Source organism: Colletotrichum truncatum, assembly GCF_014235925.2.
Source record: "Colletotrichum truncatum strain CMES1059 chromosome Unknown Contig_0001, whole genome shotgun sequence".
In the NCBI taxonomy this organism is placed as follows: Eukaryota; Fungi; Ascomycota; class Sordariomycetes; order Glomerellales; family Glomerellaceae; genus Colletotrichum; species Colletotrichum truncatum.
Window position 1 is genome coordinate 8,391,086 of NW_027222398.1, and position 13,608 is coordinate 8,404,693.

Genomic DNA, 13,608 nt, shown 5'->3' on the forward strand with positions numbered 1-13,608 from the left:
GCTTATCACAATGCGACAGGTACTCAGGGCCGGCTTGGGATGCCTCGTCTCCCTCCTGCTGGCCGCCCCGGCTGATGGATTCTACATTCCAGGTGAGGCACCCCGTACAAACTTCTAGATAGGGGATATGGTTGTCGAGCGGCGATGCTAAATTATACCTCCGTCCAAACAGGCTGGTCGATCAAGAGCTACAGCGATGGCGAGCAGATTCCCCTCCTTGTCAACAAAGTCTATTCCGACAATACCCAGCTACAGTATGCCTACTACGATCTCCCCTTCGTATGCCCCCCCACGGGCAAGCCGAAGCCCGGCACGGGGCTGCTGAGTGGACAGAGCATCCCTCTCAACCTCGGCGAGGTTCTCCGCGGTGACAGGATAAAAACGTCCGACATTGACATTATCATGGGCAAAGACAAGTCGTGCAACTTGCTGTGCAACCGTGAAATTTCTAGAAAGGAGATGCAAGAGGCTCGCCAGATGGTACAAGACGGCTACGTCACAGAGTGGATTGTCGATAACCTCCCCGGTGCGACGAGCTTCGTGACCGTCGACAAGAGCCGCAAGTATTACGCCGCCGGGTTCAAGCTCGGCTTCACCGACTACTCTTCCAGCAGTGGCAAGCCGCGCTACTTCATCAACAACCATCACACCATCGTCATTCGTTACCGCAAGGCACCTGGCAAGGCCGGCGAAAGGGGCGGCAAGGTCGTCGTCGGGTTCGAGGTCTACCCCAAGAGCATCGGCTCGCAGAACAAACGCGATGAGAATGGGTGCCCGGCTGATCTGCAGAATATTGATCAAAACTTTGAGTTGTACCTGGCGCCGAACAAGTCAAGCGACTTGTCAGCGCGATACCCGCACTCCTCCTACCTACCGGAAGACGATGAGGACCTCGACGATGGGGCCAAGCTTACCATCCCGTACACCTACTCGGTATACTTCCGTGAGGATAACAACATCGAGTGGTCTCGACGCTGGGATCTGTACTTTGTCAACCAGGAGGAGGGTTCCAAGATTCACTGGCTCGCCATTGTCAATTCCCTCATTATTTGCGGTCTGCTTACGGGCATTACCTTGATGATCCTGGCCAGAACTATCCGCTCCGACATCAAGGGCTACAAGGACGTTCCTCTCGAGGATGGCAAGCCCAAGCTGAAGCGCAAGAAGACCGGAAACAGATCCCCTAGGCTCTCGGAGAAGATGCCAGGGTTGCTCGACCAAGGAAACGACCTCGACAACGACGCCGATATTTCTTCGGACGAGGAGGCTCTGGAGGATGTCACAGGCTGGAAGCTTCTGCACGCCGATGTTTTCAGGACTCCCGCCTACGGATATCTCTTGGCGCCGCTGGTTGGGTCCGGCATGCAACTCCTTTTCATGGCCGTTGGTCTAGTTCTCCTGAGCGCTCTTGGTGTTCTCAATCCCAGCTTCCGTGGAGGTTTCATCAGTGTGGGAGTTGGCCTGTTCGTCTTCGCCGGACTCTTCTCCGGATACTTTTCCGCGCGGGTCTACAAGACGTTTGATGGACAAGACTACCGAAAGAACGCGCTGGTGACTGCGGTTCTGTTTCCAGGCCTCCTCTTTGGCATCGTCTTCATTCTCAACTTGTTTGTTTGGGCCCAAGCTTCCAGCACAGCCATCCCCTTCGGTACCCTTGTGGCGATCGTCACACTCTGGCTGTGTATTCAAGTCCCCCTGGTCTACGCTGGTTCCTGGTTCGGGTTTGTTCGGGGTGGGAACTGGGAGCACCCCACCAAGACAGCATCGATTCCCCGCCAGATCCCGCAACAAGCTTGGTACATCAAGTCTTGGCAGTCGATCCTCCTGGCAGGGCTCATCCCATTTGCTGTTATTTTCATCGAGCTATTGTTCGTCTTCCAGTCTGTCTGGCAGGACAAGAGCGGTTATTACTACGTCTTTGGTTTCCTTGCCGTGGTTTCAGTTATTCTCATTCTTACTATCGCAGAGGTCACGGTGGTCACCATCTATATCCAGCTCTGCTCGGAGAACTATAACTGGTGGTGGCAGTCATTCATGGTCGGAGGCGGCAGCTCCGCCTGGGTGTTTCTTTACTGCGTTTGGTACTATTTCTTCAAGCTGCACATTACCGGATTTGTGAGTAGCATGCTGTTCTTCAGCTACAGCTTTATGGCGTGCTGCGTTTACGGGCTCTTGACCGGAACGATTGGTTTCTTAAGCGCATACGCGTTTGTGAGAAGGATTTACGGGTCAGTACCATCCACCCCCAAGGGTTACATCAGCCGTGCTAATGAATGTACAGGGCGATCAAGGCGGACTGAGTTACACTGTCAGTTGTCCCGACAAGAAGTGGTGTATAATGGTTTTTTATATCTGGGGATACAGGAATAGGTTGATGGCGCTTTTTAATGCATTGCCCGGGGCATGGGGTTTTGGGAAGCCCACGGGGACAGGCGTTTACCGGAAGTGAAAACCTCGATCCCGATTTTGGGCGGGTTGCGTACTGACCAAGGTATATATGATGACAGGATCAGCTAGCAGTGTGCAAACTTGAATAGTTGCGAGTATATATAATTAACACGTTCAGTCTCTACGGGAACGTTGTGATTCGACTGGAAGCTTCAGTTTTGTCATCTCCCCTGTGGGTTATGTATGCGGTCTAGCGCGACAAACGTATACAGGTTGCAGTAGCGAAATGTACTTGAAAGGAAACCACTGACACATTGGGTTGAGATGTTTTGTGCCTCGGACTGGGGTCCAGGGATGGCCAAGCCGAATAGGGTAGAGTCGTTGTGATTGTGATTGTGTGTTTTTCGCCGGTATTTGCCTCGTTTAAGCTGCCGGCATGGAAAACACGTGGGGACCTGAACTTGCTTCAAGGGCATATATACATGTACATATACATGGGCACCATGTGCAGTTATCTGTCTCACTCTTGCAAATGCCATTAGTTCCTTCAGACATGCGGCGCACGAACAGAAGTCAGATCCTGTCTACGGGAAACTCAGCCGGTAAACTGCAATGACGTGAGGGGGGGTTATTTAAATGTTCAGTTGACGACATTTTAGGCAGCGACTTGGGACCGACACGGGAGCGCCCGGACTAGCTTGGCAACCCTGTTGCATACGACGGCAGTCGTCATCCCAGGCTTGAATCTCTCCGGCCGAAAACTGGTGAGGCGTAGGCGGGAAGGTCGGTGTATCGGATAGTCATGCCCCTTTGAGCTACGCAGAGAAGAGCGGCATGTGTGTGTATGTGTCTGCCTGTTGTGCCGTGCCATGGCGTACGGGTGAAGTGTCTGTTCGAGATCGAATGCGACATGCCAATGGAAAGTGATGGGACACGGGAATAAGCAGATTCACCTCGTTGATGGCGCGTATGTGTGTGCGTGTGAACGTGTGTACGGATTTATGGAGAGAGGTTCCAAATGGGGAAACCATATCAATTCGAGGACAAGCACTTTGGGGGGGTGGTGTCATACGCGGCTTCCGTCTGCCGAACGACAGGATGACAGTGAAAACGCGAAATGCCAATGGGACTAACTCCTGTTGGCGGTCATAACCCAATGGAAGGTGGTTGAGCAAATAAAACCTGCCTGTTCCGGCCTTCCCCCGATCCCCTGAGAAGACTGATAACAACTGGGCGGAGCCGTTGTGGGGTAAAGGCAAAGTACATGCACAGCAGAGCGGCGCCGGGGTTGGGGGTAGCCGAGAGAGAAGGTTGAGAAACGTCCTTTTGTTGCGTGTAGGGTATCATCCCAAGTTCGGGGATATCAAGTTTCTGCCGAGCAAGAGATGACGACGACGACAACGACAACAACAACAATGGAGACAAGTTTGACGTGGTTGGTGCTTGAAATGAGTTGATGATGCGCCGTTCTCTTGATTGGGTATGCAACGGCAGTGTGTGTTGTCTGTCTGCTTGTCTATGAGCTTGTATAATTGACTGTTTGACTGCTGTTAATCGAATTTATAAGCGGTGTCAGAGCTGTGGGTGACATGCCGTCGTTTCTGTTTCACCGCATGTTATGAGGGTCAATGGTACATGGTGCCTGCCGGCTGGAAGGGGGGATTTGTTTGATAAGGCAAGAGACATATGCCCTGTACTCAAGCTTTGTTGGACCCAATGACAGCGGGCCCCCCCCTAGGTAGTAATGTTCGAAGAGGACCATCGCGGGAACTAGATGGTGGAGGCAGGCGCTACAGGGGATCACGTTACGTTTCAAGGTCTTGGCTAGTGTGCAGTGCAGGCGTAGTGTATACTATGTACATGCTGATGATTGACTTTTAACCTGCCTGCTGACGGTTTCTAGTCCTCCTTTGTCGACTCTTCAGTGATTACGTACTTTCACCGTTTTCCCACCTCTTGTTCAATTCAAGCTTATTTTAGTGCCAACATGGTGCCAAATTAACAAAAGCCCAATATGTGAGTAAGCAGCTCTATGATCATTGAACAAAATAGCGGAATTCCGTCTCTTCTCCAAAGTTTTACGTTTTGCTCCTGGCTCACTAACTGGGCTCTTCCTTGAATCTCACCCACTTAACCAACTTAGCTAGCGCGGCTTGGTTGCCAACGCCCGACCTGTAGCCGCTCCGAGGCGAGATGTGGTGGCATGGTTGGTGTGTGTGTGTGTGTGTATGTGTTGGCCGTTCCAATGGGCTATTCCCGCAACGGTCCCGAGCCGGCAAACTTGCCGCGCGCGGGTGTGGCACTCGGGGCACTTTACTACTAGTACTAGTCATACAAGGGCCAAAAGAGAGGAAGAGGAAGAAAAAAAAGTCTGAAGCGCAATTGCAACATCTGGATGCCGTCTTCGCACCATTCTGCCATCCCACCCGTATTGGCCACTCAGCATTCGCGAACCTCTCAATCGGCCCCTCCCCGGGAGAGAACCATAGACGAATGCAGCCATCTTCAGTGCCTGCCTAGCCGGGGTTTGCTGGAAACCCCCCAGCCATACGATCCACTTGGTCGGCGGTGCACACCCCCCATGTTTCCGCCGTATCTAATCACTCTTACGAATTCATACATACCAGAGGCCCATTTGACATTTTACTATGCAGTCGGCCAAGCTTGACGTATCTTTCTCTTCTGATTTTGAATCCTTTCCTTCTTTCTATCTGTACAGGAATTGCTTCATTCCCCTCGTTTTTATAAACGGCGGTTAAGGCACATTATAGAGAGAGAGTCTACTGGGACTGCTTTCGCCATTCCACTCTGATTGTCCATGACGCGCTCGTGACAGCTTCATCCATACGAATTCCATTCTCCACCCTACCACGACGCGAAAGCTGCGAGACGAGGAACAAGCTGGCACACGTCATCTTGTGATCCCCTTCAGCGCGTCGCATCGCAGACCTCAAAGTCGACGATGATGGACCTCTTCCTCGAGCGAGCCTTTGCGCTTGCCGCCGCTACACGATCTCAACCTCAGATCTTCCTAGCCAATATTCAGAGGTGCGTACCTTATCACAACTTCGGAAGCCGGCGATCAAAGCCCAGAAGCCACCGCAGATCGGTACAACTTACCGTTGCGCAACTTTACTCTCTGGCGGGCTGCGCCTCTTTGAGACTTGCCTAGGTCGAATGGACTTTTCTTTATGTGCAGAGCTCATGCGCGAAGATGGAGGGGCCTCTGTCAACTTTTACTACCACCACCGTCGTCATCCCCTTGAAGGAAAATTGTAGACTGACGGACTTACAGCCACGGGCGACTGGCTTGGGTTGAGGACGTATCTCAATTCGCCGAGTCCGGTTACCTCCAAGTCTCCATCCTCGCCATTTCCATCCTCTGGACCGCTTCCCGCCTGCTTCAACGCCGTGCCAAGCCGTCGCCACCCGAGTACCGCGCCGCTGCCATCAAGTGGCCTTGGGAGCTATGCGCCCAGCTCTCCCGCGCCACCGCGCTCGTCTTCCTTGCTCTCGCCGCTGCTCGGGGTCAGACTTCATGGCTTGACGTATTTGCTGTGGGCTACGCATTCTCGTTCGGCCTGTCGAGGCTCATCAACGACCTGCATTGGCGGCATATTGCGTTGCATCAGGTTAACTTTGTCCTGTCTACGGAGCTGCTTATTCTTGCTGCCTCCTCCTCACTTCCTTGTATAGAGACCAGCAACGAGTGCGCGATCGCGATACCTGTGAGAGGAGGACTGGCAGGGTTGGCCGTTGCTGTTGTTGTAGCCATTACCACTCCAAGAGAATGGGTGCCCCCTTCGCTCAAGTATGACGTGCCCGAGGGTTATGAGATGAACGATCCTGCCCCAGAAGAAACGTGCAGTTGGGCCAACTACTATCTCACTTTTGAGTGGCTTACCCCCTTGGTGTGGAAGGGCGCGCGGAGAGAGGTCACTATAGACGATCTGCCCCGGCTGCCTTGGTATGACGAGCCACTGCTGCTACTTGAAAAGATAAAGAAGGCCCGTATCAGGGGAAAGACGACTTTGTGGACCCTCTTCTATCTACTCCAGTCCGAACTGGCCCTCATGTCGGGCTTCATCAGCTCAGCCTATGCCTGCGAGTTGATTGCCCCTTACGGCTTGTACCAGCTGCTCACGTATCTTGCCGACCCTCAAGGCTCCATCATCCGTCCCTGGGTCTGGCTGTTCCTCATGTTTGCTGGGCCCCTTTCGCGCTCCGTCCTGTTCCAGCAGTACGTGTTCACGTCCACTCGTCTTGTTGTGCGTCTGAGGTCCGCATTGACTCAGGAACTTTACCACCGGGCTGTGTCTTCCATGGAGCTTGAGGACGACATCTTTGCTCCCAAGGGTGAAGCCGAGTCGAAAAAGGAAGGAGAAAATCGGCGTTCAACCCCTGCTGGCCGCCTGGCCAACTTGATGGCTGCCGATGTCCAAGCCATCTTTGGCGCGCGAGACATAATCATGGTCACGATGGGCGTCTCCACGGGAACTATCATCGGTTTTGTGGGCTTGTATGGAATGCTTGGGTGGCCTGCCCTCATCGGTATGGCTATCCTCCTTCTCGCTGCGCCGACGACTGTTGTCATCGCTCGGTTGATGGCCATAGCCACCAGGAAAGCCAGGAGAGCACAGGATGCTCGCATCTCTTTGGTGTCAGAGTACCTCGCGTCCATTCGTGCGGTCAAATATTTTGCTTGGGAGGAGGCCATCGTCAAGACCATCGAAGACACTCGCGCGAACGAGCAGCGTGATCTGTGGCGTGTCTCGCTCATCTACGTTGCTCTTAACCAGATCACCGCTCTGATGCCCTACATCGCCCTTATTACCATGTTCACGCTGTACGTAGGAGTGCTTGGACAGTCATTGACAGCGGCCACTGCCTTCACCACGGTTTTCCTCGTGAAAAATATTCGCCGCAATGTTACACAGCTGGGTTTTATGTCGAGAAACATTACCAACGCGTTGATCGCTGTTGGGCGTCTTGACAAGTACTTTGAGAGCACTACACCTCTGGAGGAGTATCCCGAGGGAACGCTGGATATCAGGGAAGCGACGTTCAGACGGAACAAGACTGCCACTTTCCAGCTCAAGAACATCTCCATCGACTTTGTTGAAGGTGGCCTAAACGTTGTGTCGGGTGCTAGTGGAAGTGGAAAGACGACCCTGCTTCTGGCCATCTTGGGAGAGACGATAAAGGAGAGCGGCTCAATAACCCGGCCTAAGGACGTGGCGTTCGCGTCTCAGACCGCCTGGCTGCAAAACGATACGATCAAGGAGAACATTCTGTTCAACAGTTCTTATGAGAAGATACGCTACGATAACGTTATTAATGCCTGCTGTTTGCCGGTGGACTTGAGGGAGATGGATAAGGGTGAACAGACCGTTGTCGGCGAGAACGGATCTTCGCTATCGGGAGGCCAGAAGGCCCGCGTAGCTCTGGCCAGAGCGCTTTACTCAAAGGCACCGCTTCTTCTGCTCGACGACATCTTTTCGGCACTGGACGCCAAAACGTCTGCTTTGCTTTGGGAGCGCTGCTTCTGCTCTGACCTTCTCAAGGGCAGGACCGTTGTTTTGGTGGCTCAACAGCCCTGGGTCGCAGCTCAGGCCGATATCTCCGTGACTTTGGAGGATGGCGAGATCAAGAACGTAGAGCAGAACCTTGGCATTGTCCGGCAACCTGTGGCTGTCGCAAAAGATATCGAGGGCGAGGCGGATACGTCAGACGCTTCAGACACCGAAGTCGAGACACAGACGGATCCTCTGAATGACAGAAGCAAGGTTGCCGATGACAAGGTGATAAAAGACGTGGTGGCACAAGAGATGAAGACAGGTGGAAAGAATGCCCGTCTGATGTGTGAGTGGTTTGGCGTACCCCCTTGTGATGAGCCAGCTAACAATGTCCCAGTCTTCAAGTACATGACTTACTTTGGCGGGCCCTGGTATGCCTTGTTCTGCCTGTTCATGATGCTTTTATCGCAATTCATCGTCATGGCAGGCTCGCTCTGGCTTTCCGTCTGGGTCGAAGCGTACAGTAGCGAAGTTGCAATCAACATTGCATACTATCTCGGTATCTATGCCGCCATCACCGTCGCAGAATCGGTTGTCTACGCATTAGTTTTCTTGGTTTTCGAAAACGGCGCCTGGCATGCTGCTCGAAGACTGCACAACGACTTTATCCGGGCCGTCATGCGCGTGTCCCTGTCGTGGTACAAGAAGACACCAGTCGGACGCATCATCAACCGTTTCTCGAGCGACATGTCGTCTCTCGACTTGACTGTCAGCCCCCAACTCCGCGCTTTCCTCGAGAGCGCTATGGCCTTGGTCATTCGTATCTTTGCCATCAGCTCTATCCTGCCCATCTTCATGCTTCCTGCCGCCGTGACGTGTTTCCTCGGCATCATCATTGGCGAGATGTACACGCGCACCGCTGTCACAATCAAGCGTCTCGTGTCATCTGCGCAGTCGCCTGTATTCACGCAGTTTGCGGACACCCTGGCTGGTCTGGCGGTCATTCGCGCCAGAAGCGGCATGCCGGACCAGTTTGGCAATAACTTGGCGGAGAAGATACACGTGTGGTCCCGTGCGGCGGAGGCGAACTTCAACTGTAACCGTTGGGTGGCTATGCGGGTTGATTTCGTCACGGCTCTGGTCGGACTGACCGCTGGTATCATCGCTGTCTCGAAGGCTGGCATCGTCGCTGCTGGCCTAGTGGGCTTCTCGCTCTCCAACGCGACGGGATTGAGTCAGACCATCTTGCAGTTGGTTCGTAGCATGAACGACCTGGAAATCGAGCTACAAAGTGTGAGTGATTCTAAAGCGGCTTTTCCATCTGCTGTACAAGAAAGATATCTAACAGAATAATAGTTCGGGCGTATCAAAGAGTACGCCACCCTCGAGCCCGAGGAGAAGTTGGACGAGTCTTACCCCGAAGAGGGCGAATACACAGATGACCCGGCTCACGTCATCCCTAAGAACTGGCCTGCGACGGGAGAGATCGAGTTCCGCAACGTCACGATCCGCTACGATGAGGACGGACCCGACATTCTTACGGACGTGAACCTCAAGTTCAAGGCGGGAGAGAGAGTAGCCATCATCGGCCGCACTGGCAGCGGCAAGTCAACAGTAAGTCGCACACCCTAAAAAAGAGCAGAACAAACAGCGAAGAAATCTTCTTGCTAACGATCATCGCAGCTGGTCCTATCTCTCCTCCGCTTTACACACATCGTATCAGGCCAGATCCTCTATGACGGCATCGACATCACCAAGATACCACGCCATCGCCTCCGCGAGGCGCTGACCATCATCCCGCAGGAAGCCGTCCTTTTCAATGGCACGCTGCGCTCCAACCTCGACCCTACGGGCAAAATACCCACCGATGTCCTCGAGCGGGCTCTTGAGTCCTGTCAAGGTATCGCTTCGTTCCAGTACCACTCGGGATCCGATACGGAGAACGACAACGCCGACCTGTCTGACGCAGTCGGTCTCACGCTCTCGACGACGGTCAACGCCAAGGGCGAGAACTTCTCCCACGGTCAGCGCCAGGTGTTGTCGCTGTGCCGCGCGCTGGTGCGCGGCAGCCGGCTGATGCTCCTCGATGAGGCGACGGCGAGCATGGACTACGAGACGGACAGGGGCATCCAGGCCGTGCTGCGGCGCGAGGTAGATAAGGACCGGACGCTGGTTACCATCGCGCACAGGCTGAGGACCATTGCGGACTACGACACCGTCGTCGTCATGGCCGCGGGGAGAGTCGTCGAGGCCGGACGGCCCGGCGAGCTTTATACTCGCAAGGGAGTGTTTTACGACATGGTGTATCACAGTGGTGAGAAGGAGGATCTGGAGACCCTTTTTGAGGAGCAGAAAGAGTAAGTTGAATAGCTTTAGATGGCGAGGTGATGCGCTTTTCTTATTTTCTTTTTTGGCGGGATAAAAGTTTTTTGTGCCAAATGTGAGCGAAGCGCTTTAGAAGAGGGCGCCCTCGATACAGGACTTATAGAGTGCGCTCCGCTTTTGGCCTAGTGAGGCTGATAATAATATGAGAGTGATTTTTTTTTATAAAGTATTTAGTAGTAACCTGCGCTGTCTCTAGTAATCTCTGTCTTGTCGGGATTTCCCAGTGATTAAGATGGAAAGTCCCAAAGACGGAACATTGACTACTTACAAGCTTATTAATCGGCGTAAAGATGTGGTGTGTTGGTATCTACCAGTATCTAACGCGAAGGGAATATACATGGTCTAGTATTTAATCTCTAAAAAATATTGAAATGGATAAAAAGCCATGACTTGACTGGGGTTGTGAAACTCTCGGCTCTAACCATGAATGCGCAACCCACGCGATGCAATGCAATATCCAGCTCGCCCGGCTTAGCACCGGGGATAGACCTTTGTGTCGTGGGCCTTTATTCTGTCGACATCAAGTATAAGGACTACAGCCTCTTGTCCGTTGCAGGGAAAAACTTGCAAAGTCGACTAAGGAAGTAATAGTGTTGAGAAGCAATCCGGATCATCTTGCAAGTAAATATTTGAAAGTAACATGAGGGGATCAGTAGTCAATCCATAGCAATCTAACATTTACACCAACGTGGCTACAAAAACCCATTACAAGCCTTTTTTTTTCGTATATCTACTATAAGCACTGACGCCAGTCGCAATACGGCATTACCATCAGTTCGCCCCCACTGAGGAGGCTTGTCATCGAGGCCGGTGCCGTATCATCCTCACAGAGTCCGGGACCACCAAACTCCCCAAGCGTGTCCTTGACGAAAGAGCGGAATTGTTGCATGGCATACGCGTGAAAGTCTCTGTTTTCGTCCGTGTCCGCAGCGGTAGGTTTGTTAATCCTGACAAACGCATCGCGGAACGCCTCCCACAACGCGGCGGAAGAGGACTGAAGTACATCGTTGGCGTTTCTCTTCGCTCTCGTGAACAAATCCCCTCCGTGCTCCGCGGCATGGTGTTCGGAATCCCGGATGATGTGCGGGGGCCAGACTATGACCCAGCAGATGCATGAGAGGACCTCGGCGTGCGAGAGATTCATGGCCTCTACGGTCTCTTTCGCCCATTCCGGCCATTCGCCGCTGAAAATGCACTGCTCGATAACCGCGCGCCAGAGAGCACCAAATACCTCAATGTGGTCTCTCCAGAGCACCTGGTACTGCCCCGTCAGGATGTCGAGGTTTGGACGTGCGGCGGTGTAGGATGCGCGGGATAGCTTATCGTCGCACCACTCCGCACACTGCCGCAGTACATGGACGGGCGACTGGCCAGTCTGATGATCGGGTTTTGCGGACAGAACCCAGGTATCGAACTTGTCGAGAAGGAGCTTGAGCCGCCATACCTCGCTGGGGACAAGATCCTGGTGATTCTCGTTGATGTTGTCCAGGAGGATGTAGACGAGCATATCGACGGAGCCGTTCGGTCTCAAGCAGTCCGGATTGTCCAACAGGTACGATACTGAAGTATTGAGTTGAGGCTGCATTTTTTTGAGTTGGTAGTTTTGAGCATTGCAGATAAGGGGGCGGAGGAGACAGATGCGTGATCGCTCGGTAAAGTCGGTAAGAGAGGAAATTCTCTTTTCCAATAGTTCTAGAGTGGACTCACACTCGTGCGGCGTCTCGGCGGATCGAGCAAGTGCCGCGATATTAGGCAAACCGTCGGCGTCGATTTTACTATATGCCTTCCATGCGCCACCTGTATCGCATACAGCGAACAGGGCATCCGCGCCCTGGAAGACCCATGGCACCTGGTTTTGCCGTGCAAAGCCACCGTAGGGAGTGCCAGATATCACACGTTCTTCTGTGGCGTCTTTGTTCAACGTTTGCCCTTCAGGTTCTGGGTCTCCAGTATTGTATTTCTTGCAACCCCATTTCTCTAGTCTGTATACCAACTGGCGTTTTCTACGTAAGCAGTCAGTCTTGAGTTGTCTTTTCAAATGGAACAGGTGGAACAGACGTGACCCCAAAATCGTGCTCATCGCGAAGTACTTCCATCACGAATTGGAGTGTATTGGTGGCATACAGCTCGCAGATGAGACCCTTCAGCTTTTCCCACAGGTCCAGGGGCTTGCGATTAGCTCTATGCTTTGCCATCTAGGTTCAGTGATCGATGCGGGTTCACGGTTCAAGAGGATTTCCGGTCCATATTTAGCACAGGATAACAGGCAAGAAAAGGCTGATTTACAGCAAGCAGCGGTGGCCCAAACGGCTCACATACGAAGTACCACGGGAGCCGCAGGGCAAGTTCCCAACACCATCTACATTTGAGCTTCCCGCGTCCTGCCTCGTGGCCCTTTCTGTCAACCTAATGAGGCTCATTCAACCCTGCCAGTCCGCCTGGCGGTCCGCGGGCCACACTTAATAAGACAGGCAATTGAAAATTGTATGAGGAAATGCGCGGTACTTCGGTACCCAATCAATGCCAAGCAACTTTGTAGCCTGCCGCAGCGGCGCCGCCAGCACTTGAGCTGTATCGGGCATGAACGAATCGTTCTTGGGCTGCAAATTCACCATTCACGAGATACAAAACCAAGGTGGGGTCGTTCGTGGTCATTGGACTGCGCCCTCTTGTTCGATTTGACAATTCCATCTTGTTGGAATTTCCGAGGTGACGGCCAGCCTGCCTTGGGCAACCATGACCCAGAGTACTCGCATAAAGATGACAGGCGACGCAAGTTTTCAGGGCGAACTCGAATCCCTGGGCAAACCCGAAAGCATGGCACTTCCAGCCTCTTCAACTCCACGCAAAATGAGTCCTTTTCGTCCAGCCACTCGGCCACGACATGGCGGGCACCTTTACGCCAAAGAAATTGAGTGGAGCTGCGAAACAGAGTCGCAGATGGATTCTGGAAGGAAGCCTCACACCGCGACCACAGACTCTCCAGTACATTCAACCAAATTTTCGGTGGCGCCGGATCAGAGATCGACACTTTCTCGAGTGATGAAGATTGTTGCCGACGAGGCGGCTCCACCGCAGAGACAGCCGTACATCTTTGATAGGGATGCAGAAGGAATGGATGGCCAGCAAGTGACTATGCGAGAGCAATGGCTATTTGATCCAGCAGAGATATCAAGGTGGGGGCCACAAAGCTCCAACGACGAGCTACCAGGACAGAGGGCAGCGCGAAGCCTGGCGAAGTTAAACGAGGCCGGAGATCGGTATTTCAAGGCAAGTAAACGAGCATCCCACTAACAAGCTTTCCACGCGAGACACTAAC

General features: G+C 53.1%; 3 protein-coding genes across 3 annotated transcripts; 2 read left to right on the forward strand and 1 right to left on the reverse strand.

Moving 5' to 3' along the window:
* Positions 1-10: 10 nt before the first annotated feature.
* CTRU02_202315 (multispanning membrane) lies at positions 11-2,300 on the forward strand (the record flags this gene model as incomplete). The annotated part of the gene is made up of 3 exons (XM_036719721.1): positions 11-92; positions 173-2,228; positions 2,282-2,300. The coding sequence occupies 3 exons, from the start codon at positions 11-13 to the stop codon at positions 2,298-2,300; spliced, it is 2,157 nt and encodes a 718-aa protein (XP_036588423.1).
* Positions 2,301-5,350: 3,050 nt separating this feature from the next.
* On the forward strand, positions 5,351-10,265 carry CTRU02_202316 (ABC multidrug transporter; the record flags this gene model as incomplete). Its single annotated transcript, XM_036719722.2, has 5 exons — positions 5,351-5,436; positions 5,684-8,250; positions 8,302-9,197; positions 9,261-9,518; positions 9,588-10,265. The coding sequence occupies 5 exons, from the start codon at positions 5,351-5,353 to the stop codon at positions 10,263-10,265; spliced, it is 4,485 nt and encodes a 1,494-aa protein (XP_036588424.2).
* Positions 10,266-11,022: 757 nt separating this feature from the next.
* On the reverse strand, positions 11,023-12,484 carry CTRU02_202317 (uncharacterized protein; the record flags this gene model as incomplete). Its single annotated transcript, XM_036719723.1, has 2 exons — positions 11,023-12,292; positions 12,348-12,484. 2 exons carry the CDS (start codon positions 12,482-12,484, stop codon positions 11,023-11,025), a joined length of 1,407 nt encoding a protein of 468 aa, XP_036588425.1.
* Between the last annotated feature and the right edge of the window lie 1,124 nt (positions 12,485-13,608).